This window comes from Saccopteryx bilineata, chromosome 4, assembly GCF_036850765.1.
Source record: "Saccopteryx bilineata isolate mSacBil1 chromosome 4, mSacBil1_pri_phased_curated, whole genome shotgun sequence".
Lineage (NCBI taxonomy): Eukaryota > Metazoa > Chordata > Mammalia > Chiroptera > Emballonuridae > Saccopteryx > Saccopteryx bilineata.
This window is the reverse complement of record NC_089493.1, coordinates 69,802,316-69,824,991: the sequence shown is the minus strand read 5'-3', so window position 1 is coordinate 69,824,991 and position 22,676 is coordinate 69,802,316. Positions and strand designations below refer to the sequence as shown.

At 40.7% G+C, this 22,676-nt stretch overlaps 1 protein-coding gene across 3 annotated transcripts in view; it reads right to left on the bottom strand.

The window, feature by feature from the left end:
• The window catches only part of SPPL2A (signal peptide peptidase like 2A), a 66,435-nt gene extending 44,298 nt beyond the window's left edge, over positions 1-22,137 (bottom strand). Inside the window, exons 1-3 of one of the 3 annotated variants that reach the window (XM_066276392.1) lie at positions 21,355-22,137; positions 1,652-1,771; positions 1,158-1,340 (exon numbers count right to left, since the gene is read on the bottom strand). In XM_066276392.1, coding sequence (XP_066132489.1) covers positions 1,158-1,340; positions 1,652-1,771; positions 21,355-21,420 — 369 coding nt within the window. In that variant the 5' untranslated portion in view covers positions 21,421-22,137. The remainder of the gene's footprint in view (positions 1-1,157; positions 1,341-1,651; positions 1,772-21,354) is intronic. The other 2 variants (XM_066276390.1, XM_066276393.1) reach the window with 2 other exon arrangements.
• Positions 22,138-22,676: the final 539 nt, after the last annotated feature.

Below are 22,676 nucleotides of genomic sequence, written 5' to 3'. Positions count from 1 at the left end.
AGACTTGAATAAATCCTCCCCTCTTGTTGTCTCTTTCATAGACAAAACAGCAAGACTTTCCTCACGCAGTTGTAACCGACAGCATACCTTGCAATCACGCTGAACTGGGATAAATGGCTTACGTCTGTTGACTCATCCAAAGCGAGAGAAAAGAATGGTGCTGCATTTATGTCCTTCACTTGTGTTGCCTCAGTTTGATTTGCCATCATGATGGTATTATGATCGTGAACAGTTCTTGCCAAAAGAGGAGTCTCTTTTATTCGTTTGATTATCTTGTCTTTATCCAAAAAGTCATTAAAAAGTTCATTGGCAATATCAAGCATGAATGTTTTGGCATACTCCCCATCTGTGAATGGCTTTCCGTTTCTCACAATTGCTAAAGCACCAGCAAAGCTGGCTGAATTCCAGTCACCTTGTTGGGTCCAAACACAGAGTTGATGCTGACTAGCTTGCACTCTACACAGTAGCTCTTGACATGCTTTCTTCCTGCTGTCCCCTGCTGGATATTTCGATGCAAATGTAGTATGGTGTGTGTCGAAGTGCTGCTTTATATTTGACTGTTTCATCGATGCAATTTTATCATTGCATATTAGACACACTGCAGAACCTGCTCTCTCCACAAAGGTGAATTCCTCTGTCCATTCCTGCTGAAAAGTATGATACTCCTCATCTTTTTTTCTTTTAGCCATCTTCTTTGTCAAAAGGGTTTCTGCAATTAGCTAGCTGACTACTTAATTAAAAGGAGGAAAGTTTACTTCCTGACGTCACAACGACCCATGTACGTTACTCATTATCCAATAAATCCAATAAAAATTTGGTGTTGTTCTGGAGGACAGCTGTGACTGGCTCCAACCACCCACAACCATGAACATGAGTGGTAGGAAATGAATGAATTGTAATGTGAGAATGTTTTATATTTTTAATATTATTATTAAAGATTTGTCTGCAAGCCAGATGCAGCCATCAAAAGAGCCACATCTGGCTCACGAGCCATAGGTTCCCAACCCCTGGTCTATCATAACCAGAATGTTTATTTAAAAAGAATCTTACCATGAGATTATTCAAAACTTAGACCCTAAGCCACACACAAAGATGTTAGCTCAACCTGTGAAACTGGATATCATGAGCTCAAAAGAAGTTATCTTTTTATAACTTACAAGGACACTGTTATTGGCAACCAACAATGCTTCAGCACCTCCTCTTTGTGCAACTCGGGCTTTTTCAAGAAAATGGCAGCTTCCCCACTGCACCACGACTGCTTTGTTCTTTATTCCATCAGGAGGAATATCAGAAACGTTGCACAGTGGTATGGAAGTCAGATTCATCAAACTACTGGAAGTCTGAAAAGAAGAAATGTCTTTAACATGATAAAAAATTACCCTAAATGCTGCATTTAGTGACAACGTATCTACTATTTTCATAGAATGTTCTTTTAAATTAAAAATATTTTATTACTATCAGCCTTTAGAGTATTTTAAAATTCCCTAAGTTGTTTTACCCACAGAGAGAAAAATATTTAAGCTAAAGCAGTAAAATAATTATGATTTATTAATCATATACTACTAGTTCTTACACTAAAACATAATAATCACTTATTTCACCTTTCATTATTTTTATGTTTACAAATAAACAGTAACTGTGATTTACTTACTGCATTTTCTAGGGTACTTGAGAGAGTTGTCCAGTGAGGGTTATAGAACATACAGTAGTCCTTAGATCGCAAAGTTGTGCCATTTCCAGATGCATGCAGGATTGCTTCCTGAGCAGCTGTCTAGAACATGAATAATAATTTTCACACTGGCAATATTTTGGCTTGCCAACAATTAAAGATTTTAATAAAGCTACTTATAAACAGGTTTGACCACATTTCCTTAAGAGGGAAGGTCTTCCAATGAATTTGTTTTTCCTTGTTTGAGGATACTAAAACTATACACATTTGCCTAGAACACAGTCTTTAAGAAAGTCGCTTCTTATGGGGATACAATTATGGCCCTGTTATGCGAGCCATATCCCTAGGAGGATTTTTGCTATGATGTAATAATTTCAATATTCCCTTCACAGCCTGAATAAAAATTTCCTTCCCAATCCCTTAGGAGTTGTTACTTCACTGTTTATGTTCTATAAAAGAAAATCTGGCCCTGGCCGGTTGGCTTAGCGATAGAGCTTTGGCCCAGTGTGTGGATATCCTAGGTTCGATTTGCAGTCAGGACACACATGAGATGTGACCATGTTCTTCACCCCTCCCCCTCTCCCTTCTTTCTCTCTATCTCTCTCTTCCCCTCCTGTAGCCATGGCTCAGTTGGAGTAAGTTGACCCCGGGAGCTAGGATGGCTCCATGGCCTGGACTTAGGCACTAAAATAGCTCGGTTGCTGAGCAATGGAGAAATGGCCTAAGATGGGCAGAGCATTGTCCCATAGGGGACTTGCCAGGTAGATCCTGGTCCTGGTTTGGGTGCATACAGGAGTCTGTCTCTCTGCCTCCCTGCTTCTCACTTAAGGGGAAAAAAATCCATTTGAAATCCCTTAACCTGTAGTACCTTCCATATTCTATGAGTAACTTGGGTGTTTTTTTAAGTATATTATTATTTCTAAGTGCTCTCTTTGGAAAAGAACCAGAGAATTCTCAAGTTTTGAAGATTCTGCAACTGCCTATTAAAAAAGACCAATCCAGTTTAAAGTGAGGAAAAAGAAGAGCTAGAAAAATATTTTTTCCTTTTGCCTCATTTCCCACTACTGGGTAATAAAAGAAAGACAACAGGTAAGAATTGACTGAAAAGAATAAACAGGGTACATGCGGGTGAGAGTATGAAATGATGAAACATCTTTAGGTAATTAGAAGATCATTCTACATCACAATTCCCTTCAAACAATTCGCTTTGACAGGAACCCATTAGTCTTTCAGGATTTCCCATGTTTTTTGGCACAAGATGTCCTATGCTGAATTTATCCTTTACCTGCCACAGATCTGGAACCAGCCATTCTACTAAGCTCTTTTGGGAGAGGAATAATATTTAAAGGATTTAAGTTATTGCGTACATTGCTGTTGAAATGGTATAAACTTTCCAACAGACAAATGGCAGTATCAAACACTTTAATACATAGAATTCTGATTCATCTCCTACAGATATATTACACAAATGCACAAAGATAAATGTATAAGGATATAAACCACAGTATTATTTGCTACAGCAAAAAAGAAAAAATCAACAACTTCCACCAATAAGAAGCCCATTACATTATGGTATACATGATACACAGCTATCAAAAAGAATCAACTATATCCATCTGAAGAAACAGGAGTCTATCATGAGAAAAGCAAGTTCCAGAAAGATATCTATAGTGTAATTCTATTTTTACAAAAGAAATTATCCCCCCAAGCTCCTTATATGGTATATAGCTGTACATTTATGTGAGCCTGATGAAGGATGTGGAGAGAAACACACCAGACTACTAAAAAAAAGAAACAAACGAGTGAGGAAAACAAAGACAAAGGTGAGAGTGTGAAAAGACTGGAAAGAGAAACTTTAAAAAGAAAAAAGCTTTGAAACAGAACAGAAAGATATACAGTCTTTCCGCCCTACCCTGGTTCTTACAGTTACACTCTTAGGGGTTTCTTTTATATCTTTTCAAATACTATCTATAAATATTTAAGATATATATAGCAAATATAAATATGTAATTTGTTTTACACATATGAGATAAATAAAATCATACTATGTAGTGCTCTATAGCTTTCCTAAAATTTAAATTTTAAAAATTAGGTTTTCCATATTGATACAGAAATATTACCTCCTTTCACACAATTGTAATTATTTAGTGTTATTTTTATAATTACAAAAACTAAGAGATTAAAAAAAAACCTTCAATGCCCAAGAAGTAAGATGTCCAAATATAAGTAAGATTTATTGCTATAAAAGGATTACAATATTTCCTATAATAGTAAAAAATTTATTACTGATAAAAGTAAAACTCATTGATATGAGAATTACTAGGTCAAAATTAATCTTTAACCAACCAGCTCCCCAACACCCATTTCCACTGGGTAAACAAGGTAAAGGAATTAAGCAAAGAAAAAAATCTTACAGCCATAGACAACAGTGTAGGAACTAAAGGAGAGAAAAGGGGTGTGGGGGAAGTGGAGTAGGATAGAGGGGTGATAGATGGTGATGGAGGGAGACTTGGAGTGGTGAACACACAATGCAATATACAGACAATGCATTATAGAATTGCACACCAGAGACCTGTATAATTTTATTAGCCAATGTCACCCCAATAAATTCAATAAAATGTTTTGTAAATAATTGATAAGTTATAAGTAATAGATCATTTAATCTCTATAATAAAATGCCATTTATAATGTTTATTGAGAACATTTGTACCAGGCAATGTGTTAAGTACAGTATTTTACAGGCACTATTTCATTCAATCTTTATAACAACACGATCAAACCCTATTCTAACCCGTAGATAAAAATGGAGGTTCGGAGACATTAAACAACTTATCTTAGTTCCTACAGTTGGTTAAGTTATTTAAAATAGAAAAAAAATCCACAAATTTTAATGCAAGATGAATATAAAAGAAAGTATAACCATATATACTGTAGACTAGATTGAATGTGGAACCTGCAGCAAGTTTCATGAGCAAGCTAACAAAACTAAACAGCTTAAGCCAGGGGTCCCCAAACTACGGCCTGCGGGCTGCATGCAGCCCCCTGAGGCCATTTATCTGGCCCCCGCCACACTTCTGGAAGGGGCACCTCTTTCATTGGTGGTGAGAGGAGCATAGTTCCCATTGAAATAATGGTCAGTTTGTTGATTTAAATTTACTTGTTCTTTATTTTAAATATTGTATTTGTTTCTGTTTTGTTTTTTTACTTTAAAATAAGATATGTGCAGTGTGCATAGGGATTTGTTCATAGTTTTTTTTTTATAGTCCGGCCCTCCAACAGTCTGAGGGACAGTGAACTGGCCCACTGTGTAAAAAGTTTGGGGACCCCTGGCTTAAGCATTTCCAATTCATTTTAAAATATGTTAGTAACAGTTCTCATAGAGATTGTATAGCTTCAAATTTTAGTTTATTAACAATATATGTCATGAGATTTGGAATGAAAGACCTGGCACAGAATGGCAGTTTCACCATTTACTGGCTATGTTACAAGTAACTGTCTTAAGCTTCAACATCCTCAGTTTTGAGATGACAATAAATGTCAACCTCAGAGTTGTCATGAAGATGAAGTTACATGATGTAACTGTTTGCACTTATTAAACTCCTAATAAATGGTAATTATTATTAATAATACATCTGGAACCTTGTTAAAGATTTGTACCATGCAGAAGAAATACAAGGTAATTAATGGTTGCTTAGGTTTGGTGGGATGTGGGGTTGGGGTGATAGCTAAAGGATATAGGGTTTCCTTATTTTTAAAAAAATTGACTTTATTTTTTAGATCAGCTTTAGAGTCATAGCAAAACTGAGCAGGGGGTGCAGAGTTCCCACATACCCTCATACCACACACATGCCTAGCTTCTCCCAGTATTAACATGTGCACTAGACCGGTCCACATTTCACAATCAATGGACATGTCATTATACCCAAAGTCCAGAGTTTACATTTCACATTTGTGTTGTACATTCTATAGGTTTTGATAAATGTATAAAGACATGTATCCATCATGTTCATATGAAATATGGAATGGTTTTTCCGCCCTTTATTAAAACCCTCTGTGTGCCACTTATTTGGTTTCTTTCTGAGGTGATGTAAATGTTTTTAAGTTGACTTGTGGTAATGGTTGCATTTATCTGTGAATATATGAAAAGCCATTGAATTGTACCCTTTTAAATGGATGAGTTGTATGATATGTGAATTATGTCTCAACAAAGCTGTTTCCACAAAAGAAACACTAAACAAGAAATTACATATATTGATATAAAAGTCTTACTGGAAGATTAAAAACAAATCTGAAGGTGAAAGGATTAAGAAGTACAAATTGCCAACTATAAAAATAGCCACAGGGATGTTAAAGTTCAGTGTAGGGAAAATAATCAATAATACTGTAATAACCATGTATGGTATCAGATGGCTATTAGAATTATCAGGGCAATCACTTTGTAAGATATATGTCTAATCAGTTATACTCCTGAAACTAATATAATATTGTACATCAACTGTAATTGAAAAATAAAAAATCTGAAACAGAAAATCACAAACAAAATGTGGTTAAAGTCAGTCTCTAGTAAAAGTTTTAGTGGTTATGAGGGTGTTAACAATACAAATTCTTCACCCTATTCTAGACCTACTGAATCAGAAACTCCAGGCAGTTTATTCTTAACAGCCATTCTGGAGACTCTGCTTGTTAAAGTTTGAGAACCACGACTATAGGAGCAGCTTCTCAAGCTTTACTGTGCACACAAACCACTTAGTGATCATGTTAAAAAGCAGATTTTGCTTCAGTAGCTCAATAGGAGTATGAGAGTCTACACTTCTCACAGGCTCCCGGGTGTGCCGCTGGTCTATGAACGGCATCTTGAGAAGCTGTAAGAGAACAGCAGAGGGGAAACCACATCACTGCGGGTCAATTAAATTGGGAAGAACCGTGAAAATGGGTTGAAAATTCAGTGTCCCTTCACACATTACAAGTACAGCATTAGATGAGACTTGTGGTCCACCCACGATAGTGTTAGATGAACTCACAAAGACCCTAGGGTGGAAGGGCAGGATTCCCTCCTTTACATCTTCCAAGTTAGAGACATGCTCCAAAATACCTGAACTGTCCCCTGTAATCAACTGTGATCTGGTCTTCTATGATAACTCTACTCAACTTTTACACTCAGTAATGACAATATTCTTAGTAAAAAGCTCAATATCAAAGCTCAAAATAAGAGCTTAAAGGAACTGAGACGTAACATAATGGAGCCCCTTCATTTTATAGTTCAAACAGATCCAAAATAAAGTGGTCTGAGGGGCCCGATTAGAATTGAGCTCTCCAGAACCAAGACAAGCAGTCTTTCAACTTTGCTATCACTTCAAGTTCTTTTAAGCAATCAGATCCCTCAGTAGCTCTTAGTGCCCCATCACCACCCTCCAGTTTGAATATGGCTCGCCTATATCTCTGTATTACTCCTTCACAAAACTGGCATGGGTCTCCTACTACCACACAAATTCTTCTAATACCCAATTATTTCCTTCCACATCCTAAATATCCCAAACTCTAAGTCCTTTTGTACTCTTCTAAATAGCTTCAGTTCTAGGACCCCGAGCTCCACCTATGGCAACCGCTCCGTACTGCTTGCCCCAAATCCTCCCTCTGCACACCAGTCCCTACAACCACTGGTCATGGAATCGAGTGCTCTCCAGGGCCAGCAAGTCATCTATCTCACATGAGTGCCTTTGTTTTCTGCCTTTTTAAAAAAGATTTTATTTTTTAAAATTTATTTTAATGAGTGGGGGAAGGAGCAGAAAGATTCAGCTCGTAATAGTAGTTGCTTCTCATATGTGCCTTGACCCGGCAAGTCAGAGATTTCAAACCTGCGACCTCAGCGTTCCAGATCAACGCCATATCCTCTGTGCAATCTTCTCATTTTACTTGACTGTCACACGCAAGCGCAGTAAGTTAACTAGTCCACATTATATAGTTCTTCCTTTTCTTAATTCAAATTTACTTTACATAAAACTTCATGGAATGCCTGTTGCTTGTGAACAATTTCTAATTTACTTTATTCAGATCACCTGACTTTAACCATGTTCTATTATCTTCTTTTCAAATCAAAGAGTATTGATGTTTAAGTCAACAGTAATGTTTTAGCTGCCTATTCCTTTGATCATTATTCTCCTAAATAGCTTTTGGCATGGCAAGTGTCAAACGATGAAGTTTAAAAAAGAACTGTAATGGTGTTTAATACACTCACATGCTTGCAGGTATACTATCTATCTCCTCATTTCCCCAGGCCAGTCAGTCCTGGAAGAGGGACATGTGTAGGGCTTTTATTTATAAGCATACTTACACTGAGTCAGTCTTGCTCTGACCTTCAAATCCCTATCTCTGGGGACTGCATTCATGCTTTACACTCCAGTCACTTGGTAGTTCCAACCACCAGCATTTGAATTCCTGGCCACTGTTCCGACAACCTCCTGATGCTGACTCACCAGCCCAGTATTAACTTATTGGGAACAAGCCTGTTCTCCTCCTCTCCAAGCTAACTGCTCAGTTCAAAGAGTCTTCTTTGACCTTGGCTCACAGGTTTGGTTTGTCTTCTACCCTTCTTTCTTCTTCAAAAAGTATCTCTAGCACTGGATCCATTTTCCAAATTTAAGTCTTCACATATTCCTTCTGAAAATAACAATTCTCTAGCTAAAAATTTACCTAACATACTACCCCCACCCTGGATCATGCCATCCTTTGGGTCTGCCAGGATTCTGTATCTGGGCCCATTTTCATCTGATCAAGATTATGCTCTGAATAATGTGGTGCTAACCTTTATCCATGTATATACATATTTAATTCCCATTAAAAAAAACCTTAACAGATTAGTCAAGCATGGTTCTTTTTTCCTGGAGATTATGCTCAATAATCTGTGAAGCAATTTCTTACTCTCTTATTGTAGGCCAGTGCTTCTTGAACTCCAATGTTCTTGTTGAAATGCAGATTCTAATCCAGTAGGTCTTAGGTGGGGTTTATGATTATGTATTTTTTTTATTTTATTTATTCATTTTTAGAGAGGAGAGAGAGAAGGAGAGACAGAAAGAGAGGGAGAGACAGAAAGAGAGAGAGAGAAGGGGGGAGAGCTGGAAGCATCAACTCCCATATGTGCCTTGACCAGGCAAGCCCAGGGTTTCGAACCGGCAACCTCAGCATTTCTAGGTTGACGCTTTATCCACTGCGCCACCACAGGTCAGGCTGATTATGTATTTCTAACAAGCTTTGAGGCAATGCTCTGATGCTGGTCCATAGAATACATGGTAACAGACTTCATCATGAATAGCGGGAAAACTCACCCATCTTCTATACTTTATTGGGGTCCTCCTAGAAATTTTCTCAAGAGGTAAGAGTCACATTGTAGCTGCTGTCTGCTGGTATAGCCAATGTTATTGTTCTGACCAGCAGTTTCCCCATTTCACCCATAAATTCCTTCAAATATATATATCACTGGGTCCCAGCTTCCTCAACCCCTACCCTTATAGTCTGTCCATGAAACCTGGTTCATGTTATTTGTATAGTTATCCATTAGATAAGTATAGATGATCCTTTAGTTTCAAGGGGCACTACATGAATGTAACTGTAACTCTCTCCAGTTAACCTCCTACAATCTTTCTTCATCAAATCTATAAATAAGGCCCTGCCTGGTTGGCTCAGTGGTAGAGCATCAACCCAGTGTGTGGAAAACCTAGGCTCAATTCCTAGTCAGGGTACACAGGAGAAGCGACCATCTGCTCCTCCACCCTTCCCCCCCTTTTTTTTTCTCTCTCTCTCTCTTTCTCTCTCACTTCCCCTTGCACAGTCATGGCTTAATTGATTCGAGTGCATTGGTCCCCAGACGGGGGTTGCCAGGTGGATTCCAATCGGGGCACATATGGGAGTCTGTCTGTCTCTCCTCTCACTTAAAAAAAATGTATAAACTATTTTTATTTTTAGACACTAAATATCAGGGTTGAAACTTTAGAGCAAATTTCGTTAACAAACAGATTTTATTTACAGTAAAAACTAGCAATTTAAATACACTTATATTCCTAAAACAGAAGACATAAAGTTGCAGTGTAATCACTGAATGGTAAATGCTGAGGAATTATGGTATGGTCACCTATGTTATCCTTACTTCATGGCAATGTAGAAGGTGTCCCTTTCTTTACAAACATCTTTTTCTTTATATAAATGTGAGTTTTAAGACAATAGCAATACAGTAAAAATAAGGGGCTTCTATAGGGATGGCAGAGTTGGGGCTGTGTGTCTGAATGACACGTTTCAAAGTCAGCCTGAACAGCTTTCTGATCATTTACTTTTATCTATTTTCTATGCCTCTTTCCTCCCTAATAGCTTACATAATCAAGACAAATAGATCTTGTTTCTACTCCTACTTCCAGTATTCAAGGTTTATGGAAATGATACACTAAAAGGGACTAGACCAGGCATGGCCAAAGATGAATTTATGTGGCCCGCGATTAAATTTTTAATATTCTCCGCTACTTTAAAATCTCAGCTACTCAGAAGCGGCAGTGTCTTTGATTATTGGAAATCGAGATATTTAAGAAGATAGTGATGCGTAGAAAAGAATTCCGCATGTGACTAATCTAGGGTTAACTTTCAATAATTGGTCGAATGGATTCGCGATACTTGTTTATTTTTTAAAAAAATTCCATTGTATAGATTTACAACTTTCATACTCGTCTGTACTTGATATGAACTGTTTGACGTTTAGCGGCGATGTGAAACCCACATTCTTTTAGGCAGAGTTTGCCAGTGTGCACCCAAGGTCAAACAATTCGTTATTTTTGTGGTCAAGTGTGCTGAATCAAGTGGCATTATAGCATGACAATAGCTGCAGTTGCTAACTGAAAACATGTCCAGGCTATTTGTGAAACAAAATAATTGTTTTATTTGCGATATAACCCCTTCAAGCTCATTCTATTAATATTGTTTCGATTGATTGCGATAGTTTGGATATTTATATATTAAGTAATTATATTTTTATTAAAATATTGTATATTAAATTTTTTTCACTCACATTTATTCATAAATAAATCACATAACAAAATTTTGTTTACTTAAACGAATTGTTTTTGTATTTAACATTTTTTAATTGCAATATTTCGTCCGGCCCATGAAAAAAGTTTTCTTTCTAATCTGGCCCGGGGGCAAAAACTGTTGGCCACGCCTGGACTAGACCCAGACCCACAGATTAAGTGTAATCTTATTAATTAGTGGCTCAATGGGAACTAGGGCATCAAACAAGGATTTACAGGGAGTCCAAGGAGTCTGTGGGCCAGAGGAAAAGTAGAGCCAGGATCATTCCTTTCACTTGGAGAATCTGGGGACAAGTAATATACAGGCTAAGAGGTTGTGAAGAGGAGACAAGGTAACCATGCATTCATTCAACTCCACGGTCTATAAGTTAGTAGGGGAGACAATAGAGCAGGGGTCAGGAACCTTTTTGGCTGAGAGAGCCATGAACGCCACATATTTTAAAATGTAATTCCATGAGAGCCATACAACGACCCGTGTACATTATGCATTATCCAATAAAAATTTGGTGTTGTCCCAGAGGACAGCTGTGATTGGCTCCAGCCACCCGTAACCATGAACATGAGTGGTAGGAAATGAATGGATTGTAATACATGAGAATGTTTTATATTTTTAACATTATTATTTTTTTTATTAAAGATTTGTCTGCGAGCCAGATGCAGCCATCAAAAGAGCCACATCTGGCTCGCGAGCCATAGGTTCCTGACCCCTGCAATAGAGAATGAGTCAGGTAGGCTTTCTTGGTCATGGGGCTTATATTCTACTTGCTACCTAGATCCAGCCTTCTTCTTGGTTTGCCCTAACTAATCTTACCACTTGATGCTGTATCTCAGCTGTTAGATAATTTATGATTTACACTAGAATTTACAAACTCAAATGCTTACAAGGCCAAGCAGGTAATATAAATGCACAAACAGAGGTTATTTAAGACCATAAAACCATAGGGCAGGGGTCCCCAAACTTTTTACACAGGGGGCCAGTTCACTGTCCCTCAGACCGTTGGAGGGCCGGACTATAAAAAAAAACTATGAACAAATCCCCATGCACACTGCACATATCTTATTTTAAAGTAAAAAACCAAAACGGGAACAAATACAATATTTAAAATAAAGAACAAGTACATTTAAATCAACCAACTGACCAGTATTTCAATAGGAACTATGCTCCTCTCACTGACCACCGATGAAAGAGGTGCCCCTTCCGGAAGTGCTGCGAGGGCCGGATAAATGGCCTCAGGGGGCCGCATGTGGCCCTCGGGCCGTAGTTTGGGGACCCCTGCCATAGGGGATGGTAAAGTTTGGCAAATTCTGGCCTAAGGCAATCAAAATATTATTTTTTAATTAGTATCTTGGGGTAAAGTCCTATACCTGAAGACTTTATGGTCTAGATCAGTGGTTTTCAACCTTTTTACACTTGGGGACCAGTGAAAATAGTAGAATTATTTCGGGGACCACTAAGGCAGCCATCACTCTGACTAAGCAATTTGACTAACATCACTGAGTCTATAATTTTTCCCCTCTTTTTAGTGAGAGGAGGGGAGACAGTGAGACAGACTCCCACATGTGCCCTGACTGGGATCTACCTGGCAACCCCCATCAGGGACCAATACTCAAATCAACAAAGCTATCCTCAGCACCTGGTATGACATTTGAACCAACTGAGCCACTGGCTGTGGGAGAGGAAGAGAGAGAGGAGGGGGAGGGGGAGAGGGAGGGGGAGAAAAGCAGATGGTTGCTTCTCCTGTGTGCCCTGACTGGGAATCGAAATTGGGACATCCATATGCCAGGTCGACACTGCATCAACTGAGCCAACCAGCCAGGGCAGGTCTATAATCTCATACATCAGGATGATTAACTTTTTTGCAGACTTGCACTGATCTGTGGATTGGTGGTTGAAAAACACTGTTCTACATTTTTGTAAACAGATGCAATTTCAGATTAATTTTAACAAAAAATTTATCAACTATATATATGGTCTACCAGAAAGTTCTGTCCGTTTTTGGAATAAAACAAAATACAAATTTTTCTTACTGTCAATAAACTTTATTAAATAATATAATGCCATTATTATTAATGACTTCTTGCCAGCGTGAGGGCAATTTGTATAGCCCATTTTTGCAAAAATGTTTTATCTTTTGATGCGAAAAACTGAACCAGTGCTTGTTTGATATCTTCTCCATTTTTGAATTTTTTGCCCTTCAAAAAATTTTGTAAGGACAAAAACAAGTGATAGTTGGAGAGTGCTAAGTCCGGGGAATATGGTGGATGCGACAGAATTTCCCAGCCTAGTTCTGCAATTTTTTGACGAGTCCCCAAAGCAGCATGTGGCCTGGCATTATCATGATGCAGTATGATGTTTTTCCTATTGGACATCGCCGGCCTCTTTTCCTGGACTGCTGTCTTTAAATTATCCAGTTGCTGACAATACTTCTCCGAATTGAGCTTTTCGTTTGGTTTTAAAAGCTCATAATGTATTGGTCCTCGAATGTCCCACCATATACACAACATTCTCTTATTCAGAGTCAAATTTGGTTTAGAGGTGGAAGGGCTAGGTTTTCCGGGTTCACAATATGCCCTTTTCCTTACGATGTTTTCGTAGGTAATCCACTTTTCATTTCCAGTTCTCATCCGGTTCAAGAAGGGCTCGATTTTGTTCCGAGCAAGCAGAGATGTGCAAATGATGACTCGATCATCCAAATTCTTCTGACTTAATTCATGTGACACCCATCTTGAATATTTCCACAACAATCCTATCTTCCGAATATGGTCTGAAATGGTTTGCTGAGCTGAATTAAGCCTTTCTGCGATCTCCGATGTTTTCAGAAAAGGATCTTGCTCCAACATGGTCTTAACAACATTGTCATCGATCAAAGATGGTCGCCCAGAACGTAGCTTATCAGAAAGGTCAAAATCACCTGTTTTGAATTTTTTGAACTATTTCTGCATGTCCTATCAGAAACTGTACCTTCACCAAACACTTTCAATAAATTTCTACATGCTTCTGTAGCATTTCTTCCTTGTTGAGATTTGTAAAAATTACAGTTGTGTAAATGAACTTTATTAGTAGCCATGGGCACACTATCGCTTCACATAAGACTAATGTGAATCAACTTTGTTTTGGTTAATTTGCTATGTCAGTATGTATACATTAAGTGATAAAAAGAGAGAGGCACACATGCACCAAATAAACATGTGCTTACGTGTCGAAACTTGTTGTGATAGAAACGGACAGAACTTTCCGGTAGACCTGATAATAAACATGATTTCTGTGTTTAACCTTTTCTTATAATTCACAAATTTATCCAATCAATCTTGTGATCTACAATATTTTTCACTTACAAAATAAATCATTTTCACACAATTTGGTGAAAAACTACCAAGAAATGTCTAAATCCCTGAATTCCAGTCCTCTTTGTTGTGACTTCCAATATGATCTAGGACATGACAATCTTCCTGGACCACCTCAGGATTATTTTGAGTTTCAAAAGAGATGTGTACGTAGGAGTTGCATTTTGGGAAGAAGATACACAGTGACTTAGAAAGCACACAGTGAGATGCACAGACTGCTCAGAATAGAGAAAGAAAAACAAAATTGCGATGCCTGACCAGTGGTGGCACAGTAAACAGATTGTCAACCTGGGATGCTGAGGACACCAGGTTCGAAACCCCCAGGTCACCAGCTTGAGCACGGGCTCATCCAGCTTGAGAGTGTGGTTGCCGGCTTGAGTGTGGGATCATAAATATGATTCTGTGGTCATTGGCTGGAGCCCAAAAGTCACTGGCTTGAAACTCAAGGTTGCTAGCTTAAAGCCCAAGATTGCTGGCTTGAGCAAGGGGTCATTGGTTCGGCTGGAGCCCCCCCGCCCCCCAGTACAAGGCACATATGAGAAGCAATCAATGAACAACTAAAGTGCTGCAACTATGAGTTGATGCTTCTCATCTTTCTCCCTTCCTGTCTGTCTGTCTCTCACTAAAAAAAAGAAAAAGAAAAAGAACAATTGCAAAGACTCTTAAAGGAGAAATGTGACAAAGCCAGCATGTCTAAGCTCAGGCTGCCATATCAAAATACTATCAAGTAGGTAGCTTAATCAACAAAAATGTATTTTTCTCATAGTCTGGAGCCTAAAAATCCAAGATCAAGGTGCTAGAATGGTTGATTTCTGGTAAAGGCTCCCTTCCTGGCTTGTAGATGTCTGCCTTTTCACTATGTCCTCACATGGCAGGGAGAGCAAGAGAGGAAGCAAGGCAACAACCCCATCATAAGGTCCTACCAAGATGACCTGATTCCAAAGGCCCCACATCCAAATACCACCACATTAGAAGGTAAGGCTGCAACATGAGAATTTGGGAACATGCAAAGCAGTCCACAACATTCTGCTTCTGGCCCCCAAAATTCATATCCTTCTCACATAAAAAATACATTCATTCTACACCAACAACCCCCAAAGTCCTAACTCATTTCATCCAGTATCAACTGTAAAGTCCAAAGTCTCATCGAAATATCATCTAAATTAGATATGGGTGAGACTCAAGCTATAATTCATCTTGAATTATATCAGAGGCAAAACTCCTCTCTGGCTGCGAACCTGCAAAACCTGACAAGTTATGTGCTTTTAAAATATCATATAATGGCCATGGCCGGTTGGCTCAGCGGTAGAGCGTCGGCCTGGCGTGCGGGGGGACCTGGGTTCGATTCCCGGCCAGGGCACATAGGAGAAGCGCCCATTTGCTTCTCCACCCCGCCCCCCTCCTTCCTCTCTGTCTCTCTCTTCCCCTCCCGCAGCCAAGGCTCCATTGGAGCAAAGATGGCCCAAGCGCTGGGGATGGCTCCTTGGCCTCTGCCCCAGGCGCTAGAGTGGCTCTGGTCGCAGCAGAGCGACGCCCCAGAGGGGCAGAGCATCGCCCTCTGGTGGGCAGAGCGTTGCTCCTGGTGGGCATGCCGGGTGGATCCCGGTCGGGCGCATGCAGGAGTCTGTCTGACTGTCTCTCCCTGTTTCCAGCTTCAGAAAAATACAAAAAAATAAAATAAAATAAAATAAAAAATAAAATATCATATAATGGTAGGCCTGGCCTGTGGAGGTGCAATGAATAGAGCATTGACCTCGAACACTGAGGTCGCCAGTTCAAAACCCTGGGCTTGCCTGGTCAAGGCACATACAACAAGTGATCAATGAACAACTTAAGTGAAACAACTATGAGTTGATACTTCTCATTCCTCCCACTTCTCTCTATATAAAATCAATAAATAAAATCTTTTAAAAAATACAATGGTGGCCTGATCAGGCAGTGGTGCAGTGGATAGAGTGTCAGCCTGAGATGCAGAGGACCCAGGTTTGAAACCCCAAGATTGCTGGCTTAGATGCAGGCTCACCAGCTTGAGCATAAGGTCATAAGATTGAGCATGGGATCATAGATATGGCCCCACAGTTACTGGGTTGAGCCCAAAGGTCTGTGGCTTGAAACCCAAAGTTGCTGGCTTGAGCAAGGGGTCACTGGCTTGGCTGTAGCCCCTGGTCACAGCACATATGAGAAAGCAATCAATGAACTAAGGTGCCACAATGAAGAAATGATGCTTCTCATCTCTCTCCCTTCTTGTCTGTCTGTCCCTATCTGTCCCACTCTCTTTGTTTCTCTCCCTGTCTCTTTCTTGCTTAAAAAAAAATACCAAGTCCTGGCCGGTTGGCTCAGTGGTAGAGCGTTGGCCTGGCGTGCAGGAGTCCTGGGTTCAATTTCCGGCCAGGGCACACAGGAGAGGCGCCCATCTGCTTCTCCACCCCTCCCCGTCTCCTTCCTCTCTGTCTCTCTCTTCCCCTTCCGCAGCCGAGGCTCCATTGGAGCAAAGATGGCCTGGGCGCTGGGGATGGCTCCTTGGCCTCTGCCCCAGGCTCTAGAGTGGCTCTGGTGGCGGCAGAGCGACGCCCCAGAGGGGCAAAGCATCGCCCCCTGGTGGGCGTGCCGGGTGGATCCCAGTCAGGCGCATGCGGGGTCTGTCTGGCTGTCTCTCCCCGTTTCTAGCTTCAGAAAAATACAAAAAAACAAAACAAAAAACCCAAAAAACAATGGCAGACAGGCATTGGAGAGACTAAAAGGGAAAAACTGGAAGGAAAAAAGGGGTGACAGGACACAAGGAGGTCCAAAGCCTAGCCATACATATTCCTTTAGATCTTAAGGCTCAAGAATAATCCTTTTTGGCTCAACATCCCACCTTCCAGGCCCAACGGGGTGGCAGCATCACCCCCATGGCTCTGTGGAACCCCAACCCCAAGGTTCCCAGCAGATACCTAAGGCTTGCTGACCCTGAGCCAGTGCCCTGATGACCTATGAATCACTTTAGGGGCCATTTTTCCCTCTTCTTGAAGAATAATCCAATTTCACAGTCACATAGCTCCATCCTCTCAGCCTGTCAAATCCAAGAAGTCCAGCAACCTTTCTTCATTTCCCCCCATCTCTGTCACCTTCAGTTCAAACTAGCGGTGTTTCTGCTCATATAATCCCATAAATTTGTTAAGAACTGGCTGTTCAGCCACACCCTTATTGTTCTTTTCAGAAGAAGCTCTCATATTTTGCAACATGGATAGGCTGAGAATTTTTCAAATCTTCAAATTCCTTCCTTTTTGCTTAACAATTCCTTCTTCAGCTCCTTTCTCTCCTTTTGCAGTCAAGGGAAACCAAGCTTCTCCATGAACACTTTGCTTAGAAATCTCCTCAGCTAATATCCAATTTCACTGCTCACAATTCTTCCCTCCACTAAACACTAGAACACAGTTCAGCCAAATTCTTTGCCATTTTATAATAAGGATTGCCTTTCCTACAATTTCCAATGACATGTTTCTCATTTCTCTTTCACACCTCACCAGAATCGCCCTTAATGGCTATATTTCTAGCGTGTGCCTCAAACCTCTTCCAGCCTTTACTTATAAAGCTGCTTCCACATGTTTAGATATGTGTTATAGCAGAACCCCACTCCTAGTACTATACTGTCTTACTCAGCTTGGGCTGCCAAAACGAAATACCATAGAATGGGAAGCTTAAACAGAGATTGATTTTCTGATAGTTCTAGAGACTAGAAGTCCAAGATAAAGGTGCCAGCATGATTGGTTTCCATTGAGAGTTTTCCTTCTGGCCTGTAGACTGTCACTGGTCACTGTGTTTTCATATGATGTGTGTGTGTGTGCGGGGGGGGGACAGACAGCAAACTCTTCGGTGTCTTTTCTTATAACGTCACCAATCCTATCACAAGGGATGTACTTTCTGACCTCATCTAAACCTAATTATCTCCAAAAAGCCCCATCTCCAAATACCATCATATTGGGGGTTAGGGTTTTAACATGAATTAGGGAAGGGGGCACAATTCAGTCCAAAGCACAGCAGCTCAGATAGCCTGGGTAGCAGAACACACTTAGTTTACCCAACAGGTTGAAGGAAGAGGACAAGAGAGACGGAATTAAAGAAGAGTCTCTGAATTGCTGTAATGTACCAAAGGCATGCAAATTTCAGCAAGAGATTTTTCTGCTGGAGATCCTGATTATCACTTCATTGTAATAAGTTCAAGATGTGGCTTTATGACACCTCAAATTTTTTGAAGTTATGAAAAGACGAACAGAACTTTTATAAAAACATTATGAAAAAGGTTCAGGATTCTTCAGAGAACTTTGAAGCAATTTTAGAAAACTGATCCAGGCTAAACTTCATTCATTCTCTTTGAAACAGAACTCTGTGACTGTGTCCAAGTAACACTGTGAAATAAAGTTCTAACAGTTTGGGCTAGGAGTTGGGGTTGCACTGGGGAAAGATGAGTATGAAATGGAAAATGGAAAGGCCGAGAGAGAATTGAACACCTGCCAGGCATTCTTTTAAATTCTCACCTTAATGTTTAATGGGTTTAGAATTCATCAAAATAGCTAGACAAGCAGTGACTTGGTTTCAGTATACACAGTACACAGTAAGGTCACTGATGTGAAGAGGACAGTAGTCTACATAATGTTAAGGGCCTGTCCAATACCAAATTCTCTGCTTCTTTTACCAGAATACAGTAGGTTTCTGGAGATTATGTAATGCCTCTGGATGAGGATGTTGGCCCTGTTCTTATATGACTAAGGGGAAAGATGCCCAGCAGTGCCAGTTTCAAGAGCCCAGAAAGGAGAAATGAAATGATTAAGCTAACATCATTAATTCAAATGAGCTCAAAGGCCATCTAGAGCTGTATTTTTAGGGAAGAGGAATAAACAAAGGCTTCAGGGAGAAAATAGTCAAAAACAAAACAAACCAACCAACCACCACCACCAAACAGTGTTGTAGGAAAGGAACAAGGTATCCATTCAGTAAGCAGAAGGGAGAGAGAGAGTTCCTGCTGAGGATAAGGACATCAGATTTAAGTTCCTCAAAAAAATTATGAGAAATAGATCATTTCAGGAAGTTAAAGGAAGAGACTAGAGGAAATAAACCATTGAGAAAGCAACAAGAAACAGAAAATCAGTAATACTAGTTAGCACTAAAAAAGATCTTTAATATTGAAACAGAGTTTGTCAATTTATTCAGTCACCAGCACAGTTCCTGGCATATAACAGATTCACAGTAAATGTTTGTGGAGTGAAAGAACGTTACTTAGTCCTGTGGAGGTTCAGAGCTAGTTGTTCCAAGATGTGGCTCTGTGGTATTCGAATTGTTTTGAGCTAAAGGCAATTTTGTCTGTGGGCCAGGACAAACTTCTACTGGTCCTGACTACTGACAAGAACTTGAATTAGAGACCTTGCCATAATGAAAGATCATACCAGGTAACATCTTTTGGCTTGTCTGTAGGAAAGGACAAATTTCCATTTGTTAAACATTTGCTTTTCTTATCATCCTGCAATGATTCTTTGAAGCCCCCAAGTGACGATACCTCATTTCCTAGCTCAGGAATGTCTTATATACCCATTTTCCTTTCCTATCCCTGAACTTCTTGTGCATGTGGGATTGCCGTATATATAAATTTTGTTACTTTTTTGTTGCTAATCTGTGTTATGCTTATTTGATTATTAGACCAGACAGAAGATGGTGGAAAGTTTCTTTCTCCTACAGTCCCCACAACCCTGGGAATGAGGAGTACAGAACCCGAGTAATATAGTAAGATGTAACAAAATAGACACGTGCAGTATAGGAAGAATAAAATCTAGAATGTGGGAGCAATAGGCTAGCTACAATCTAGAACAAGAACAACCTTTAGATTTGTTAAACCCTTGACATATGAAAACTGTGCTTACATTTTGCTTTTGAGAGGGTTCAGACCTTTTATAAGACTTTCAGTGTGAGTTTATGAGCAACTGATGTATTATTAGGTTAATTATTAATTTGTGTGGAGACAGGGTTAGAAGGAATGTGATAGAAGATACATTCCTACAATTAGCTTAAGAAGTTCAAGTGAAAATGAGTGCAAAACTACTCAACAAGTTTTATATCTAGGTTATAGTTTTATGTACATTTACATACTTTCTGAGTTGTAATCTTTGGGCTATATCTGATTATGTAACACCTCAAAGATTCAATCTAACACTACTTTGTTATTTTCTTTACATTGTACTCCCCCAAGCAATTTTTTGATTCATTCATTACCTCATTCATTCCTAATGTTGCCTATAAAATTATGAATACGCCAAAGGCACTTACCCATTTTAAGCTTTGATTTTGTTTTCCTAATAAGTGTTAAAAGATAACTTTCGTATTTTTTGCTAATAGTAATCCCTTAAAATGAAGAGTAAGCAAAATATACTGTTTCGGAGAAGTTACACATTCTAATGCTAAGAACTAGACTGGCATACATCCTACAAATTCTGTGTAAACAAAGCTCTAAAAGTTTCCAACCTGAAACTCCCTAAATGACATTTACAAGAAACAAAAACGGAACCACTGAACACTGGCTCCTGACCACCCACTGAAGCTCCAGTTGTTTGATACAGAATTTTAAAACATTACCGTTTTTCTGTAATTATGAAAACACACTTGTGAACACATACTCGTTACTCCTCTTCCCTTTAAAGTAAAAGCATTCCACTTTGGTGTGTTCTTTTAAGTTATTTTAAATCGTTAACCACTACCAAAACCTCCTAAGACGGGAATCAAACGTGCCCTAAGGCGAAGCAAAACTACAGAGAAAGAAAAAAGAATCTGTATTAGAGCAATAAAACTGAAGCGCAGTCCTTGAACAACGGCTGACCTTCCTCGGATCCTGTGCGGTGTTTTGGTTTTTGGTGTTTTTTGTTTGTTTGTTTGTTTTGCCTTCTTCCCGAGGAGGAAAGAGGTTAAGAAGCTGGAAGAAAGGCACGATAAATCTCAGAGATCAATGAAAAATGCCCAGAAAACTATCGATTAGCATCAAGGTCAACGTAGCACGAGAAGCTCCGCAGAGAGCTTTCCTGGGGGGAGGTACTCCGGGGGCTTTAAAGGACAGGAGCGGGGGTGGGAGGCTGGAGGAAAGAAGGTGAAACAGAGGCTGGAAGGAAAGGGAATACTGGGAAGGGGAGGGGAATGAAAGGTTAGAAACGGGAGCAGGCCGCGTCGGCGCGGGAAGAGGTCGCGCAGGAGCCGGGGGCCGGGGAGGGCGCCGCAGCCCCGCCCCGGGGAGGCCCGAGCGCCCGCCCCCCTTACCAGCCGGAGCAGGAAGCCCCAGAGCAGGGCGACCGCGGCGCAGGGCGGCGGCCGCTGCGGCCCCATCGCGCTGCTGGGCCCCGGGCGGCGCGGCGCTGCTCTGCTCGCGGGGCTTCCCTCGGGGTCCCGCCGCGGCGCTGCCTCTGGAGCCGAGCCGGACACGGGCGGGTGGCGGGGCTCGGCCGGTGCCGCGACTGTTGCTGGGGTGGCCACTGTAGTGCCGACTTCCTTTTCCGGCCACGCCCGGAGGACGCGGAAACCCCAACGCGGAGCACGTGGAGCCCCGAGTCCGCGCGTGTCGCCGGGCGGGCTCGCTCGGCGTCCGGGTGCCGGCAGACCACCTGCGGAGTCTGGGCGGGCCGCTCTCCAGCCGCCTGGCCTGAATTCTTCCCGGAGTCCGGGCTGGCAAGGGACTGTTTCAAGGTCCTCCTCCTCCAAGTCGCCCAACGCTGCTCTGATCCTCTGTAGCTATCCAGGTGCTCTGAGTCGGAATCTGTCTGCTCACCAGCAGGTTCTGGCCACAATCACGTATCTATTCCAAGTCTGTGCACCTTTTCCAGAACCCCTGCGACCACCCTATCCAGCGCACTACATTTGTCTTCTCCGAACTGGTCTGTTTCTAGCCCTGACAGCCCATTACTTCCGTGGCAGTCCCTGAGGGGTCTTTTTAAAAAGTATAAATCAGCTCATGTCACTTCCCATTACACTTAGAACAAAATCAAAACTCTGGTCTGGCCTACAAAGCTTACTTAATAGGGTTCCTGCTTTTTTCTTTGACCCCAACTTCACCTCTTCCCCACATTTGCCAATGAGTTGCCTTTGGTTCTTTGGCCTTTGTACTAGTAGTGGTATCTACTGGAATGCTCTCTCCGGATTCCTGGCCATTGGCATTCACTTGTCAGCTGTTGTCACTTCCTGACATAGCCAATCTAAGGTAGCCAGCCACCCACTCACTTTTATATCATAGCACTTAACTTTAATTCTCTACACAGTACTTTCATTTTCATATTCTTTTGCTTATCTGCTCATTTATTTCTCATGTCACTTCCCACTTGATAGCAAAGAGTATCTTTCTGTTTTTCATTGCTATATCCCTTACACCTACATTTGGCATAAAGCAGGTCCTCATATACTTGTTGGCTGAATATTCAGTACCAAACACGGAAGAGGATGCTGTCCCTGCCAGCCCACAGCTCAGTTTAGTGAGGGACCCAGATGTGTGAGAAACACAGTTCCAGGTGAATAGTGACTTTCGTTTGCCCAAGATGCTGTGGGAGTATCAAAGAGACATAGAAAAGGAGTGCCAGGAAAAATTCCACCTT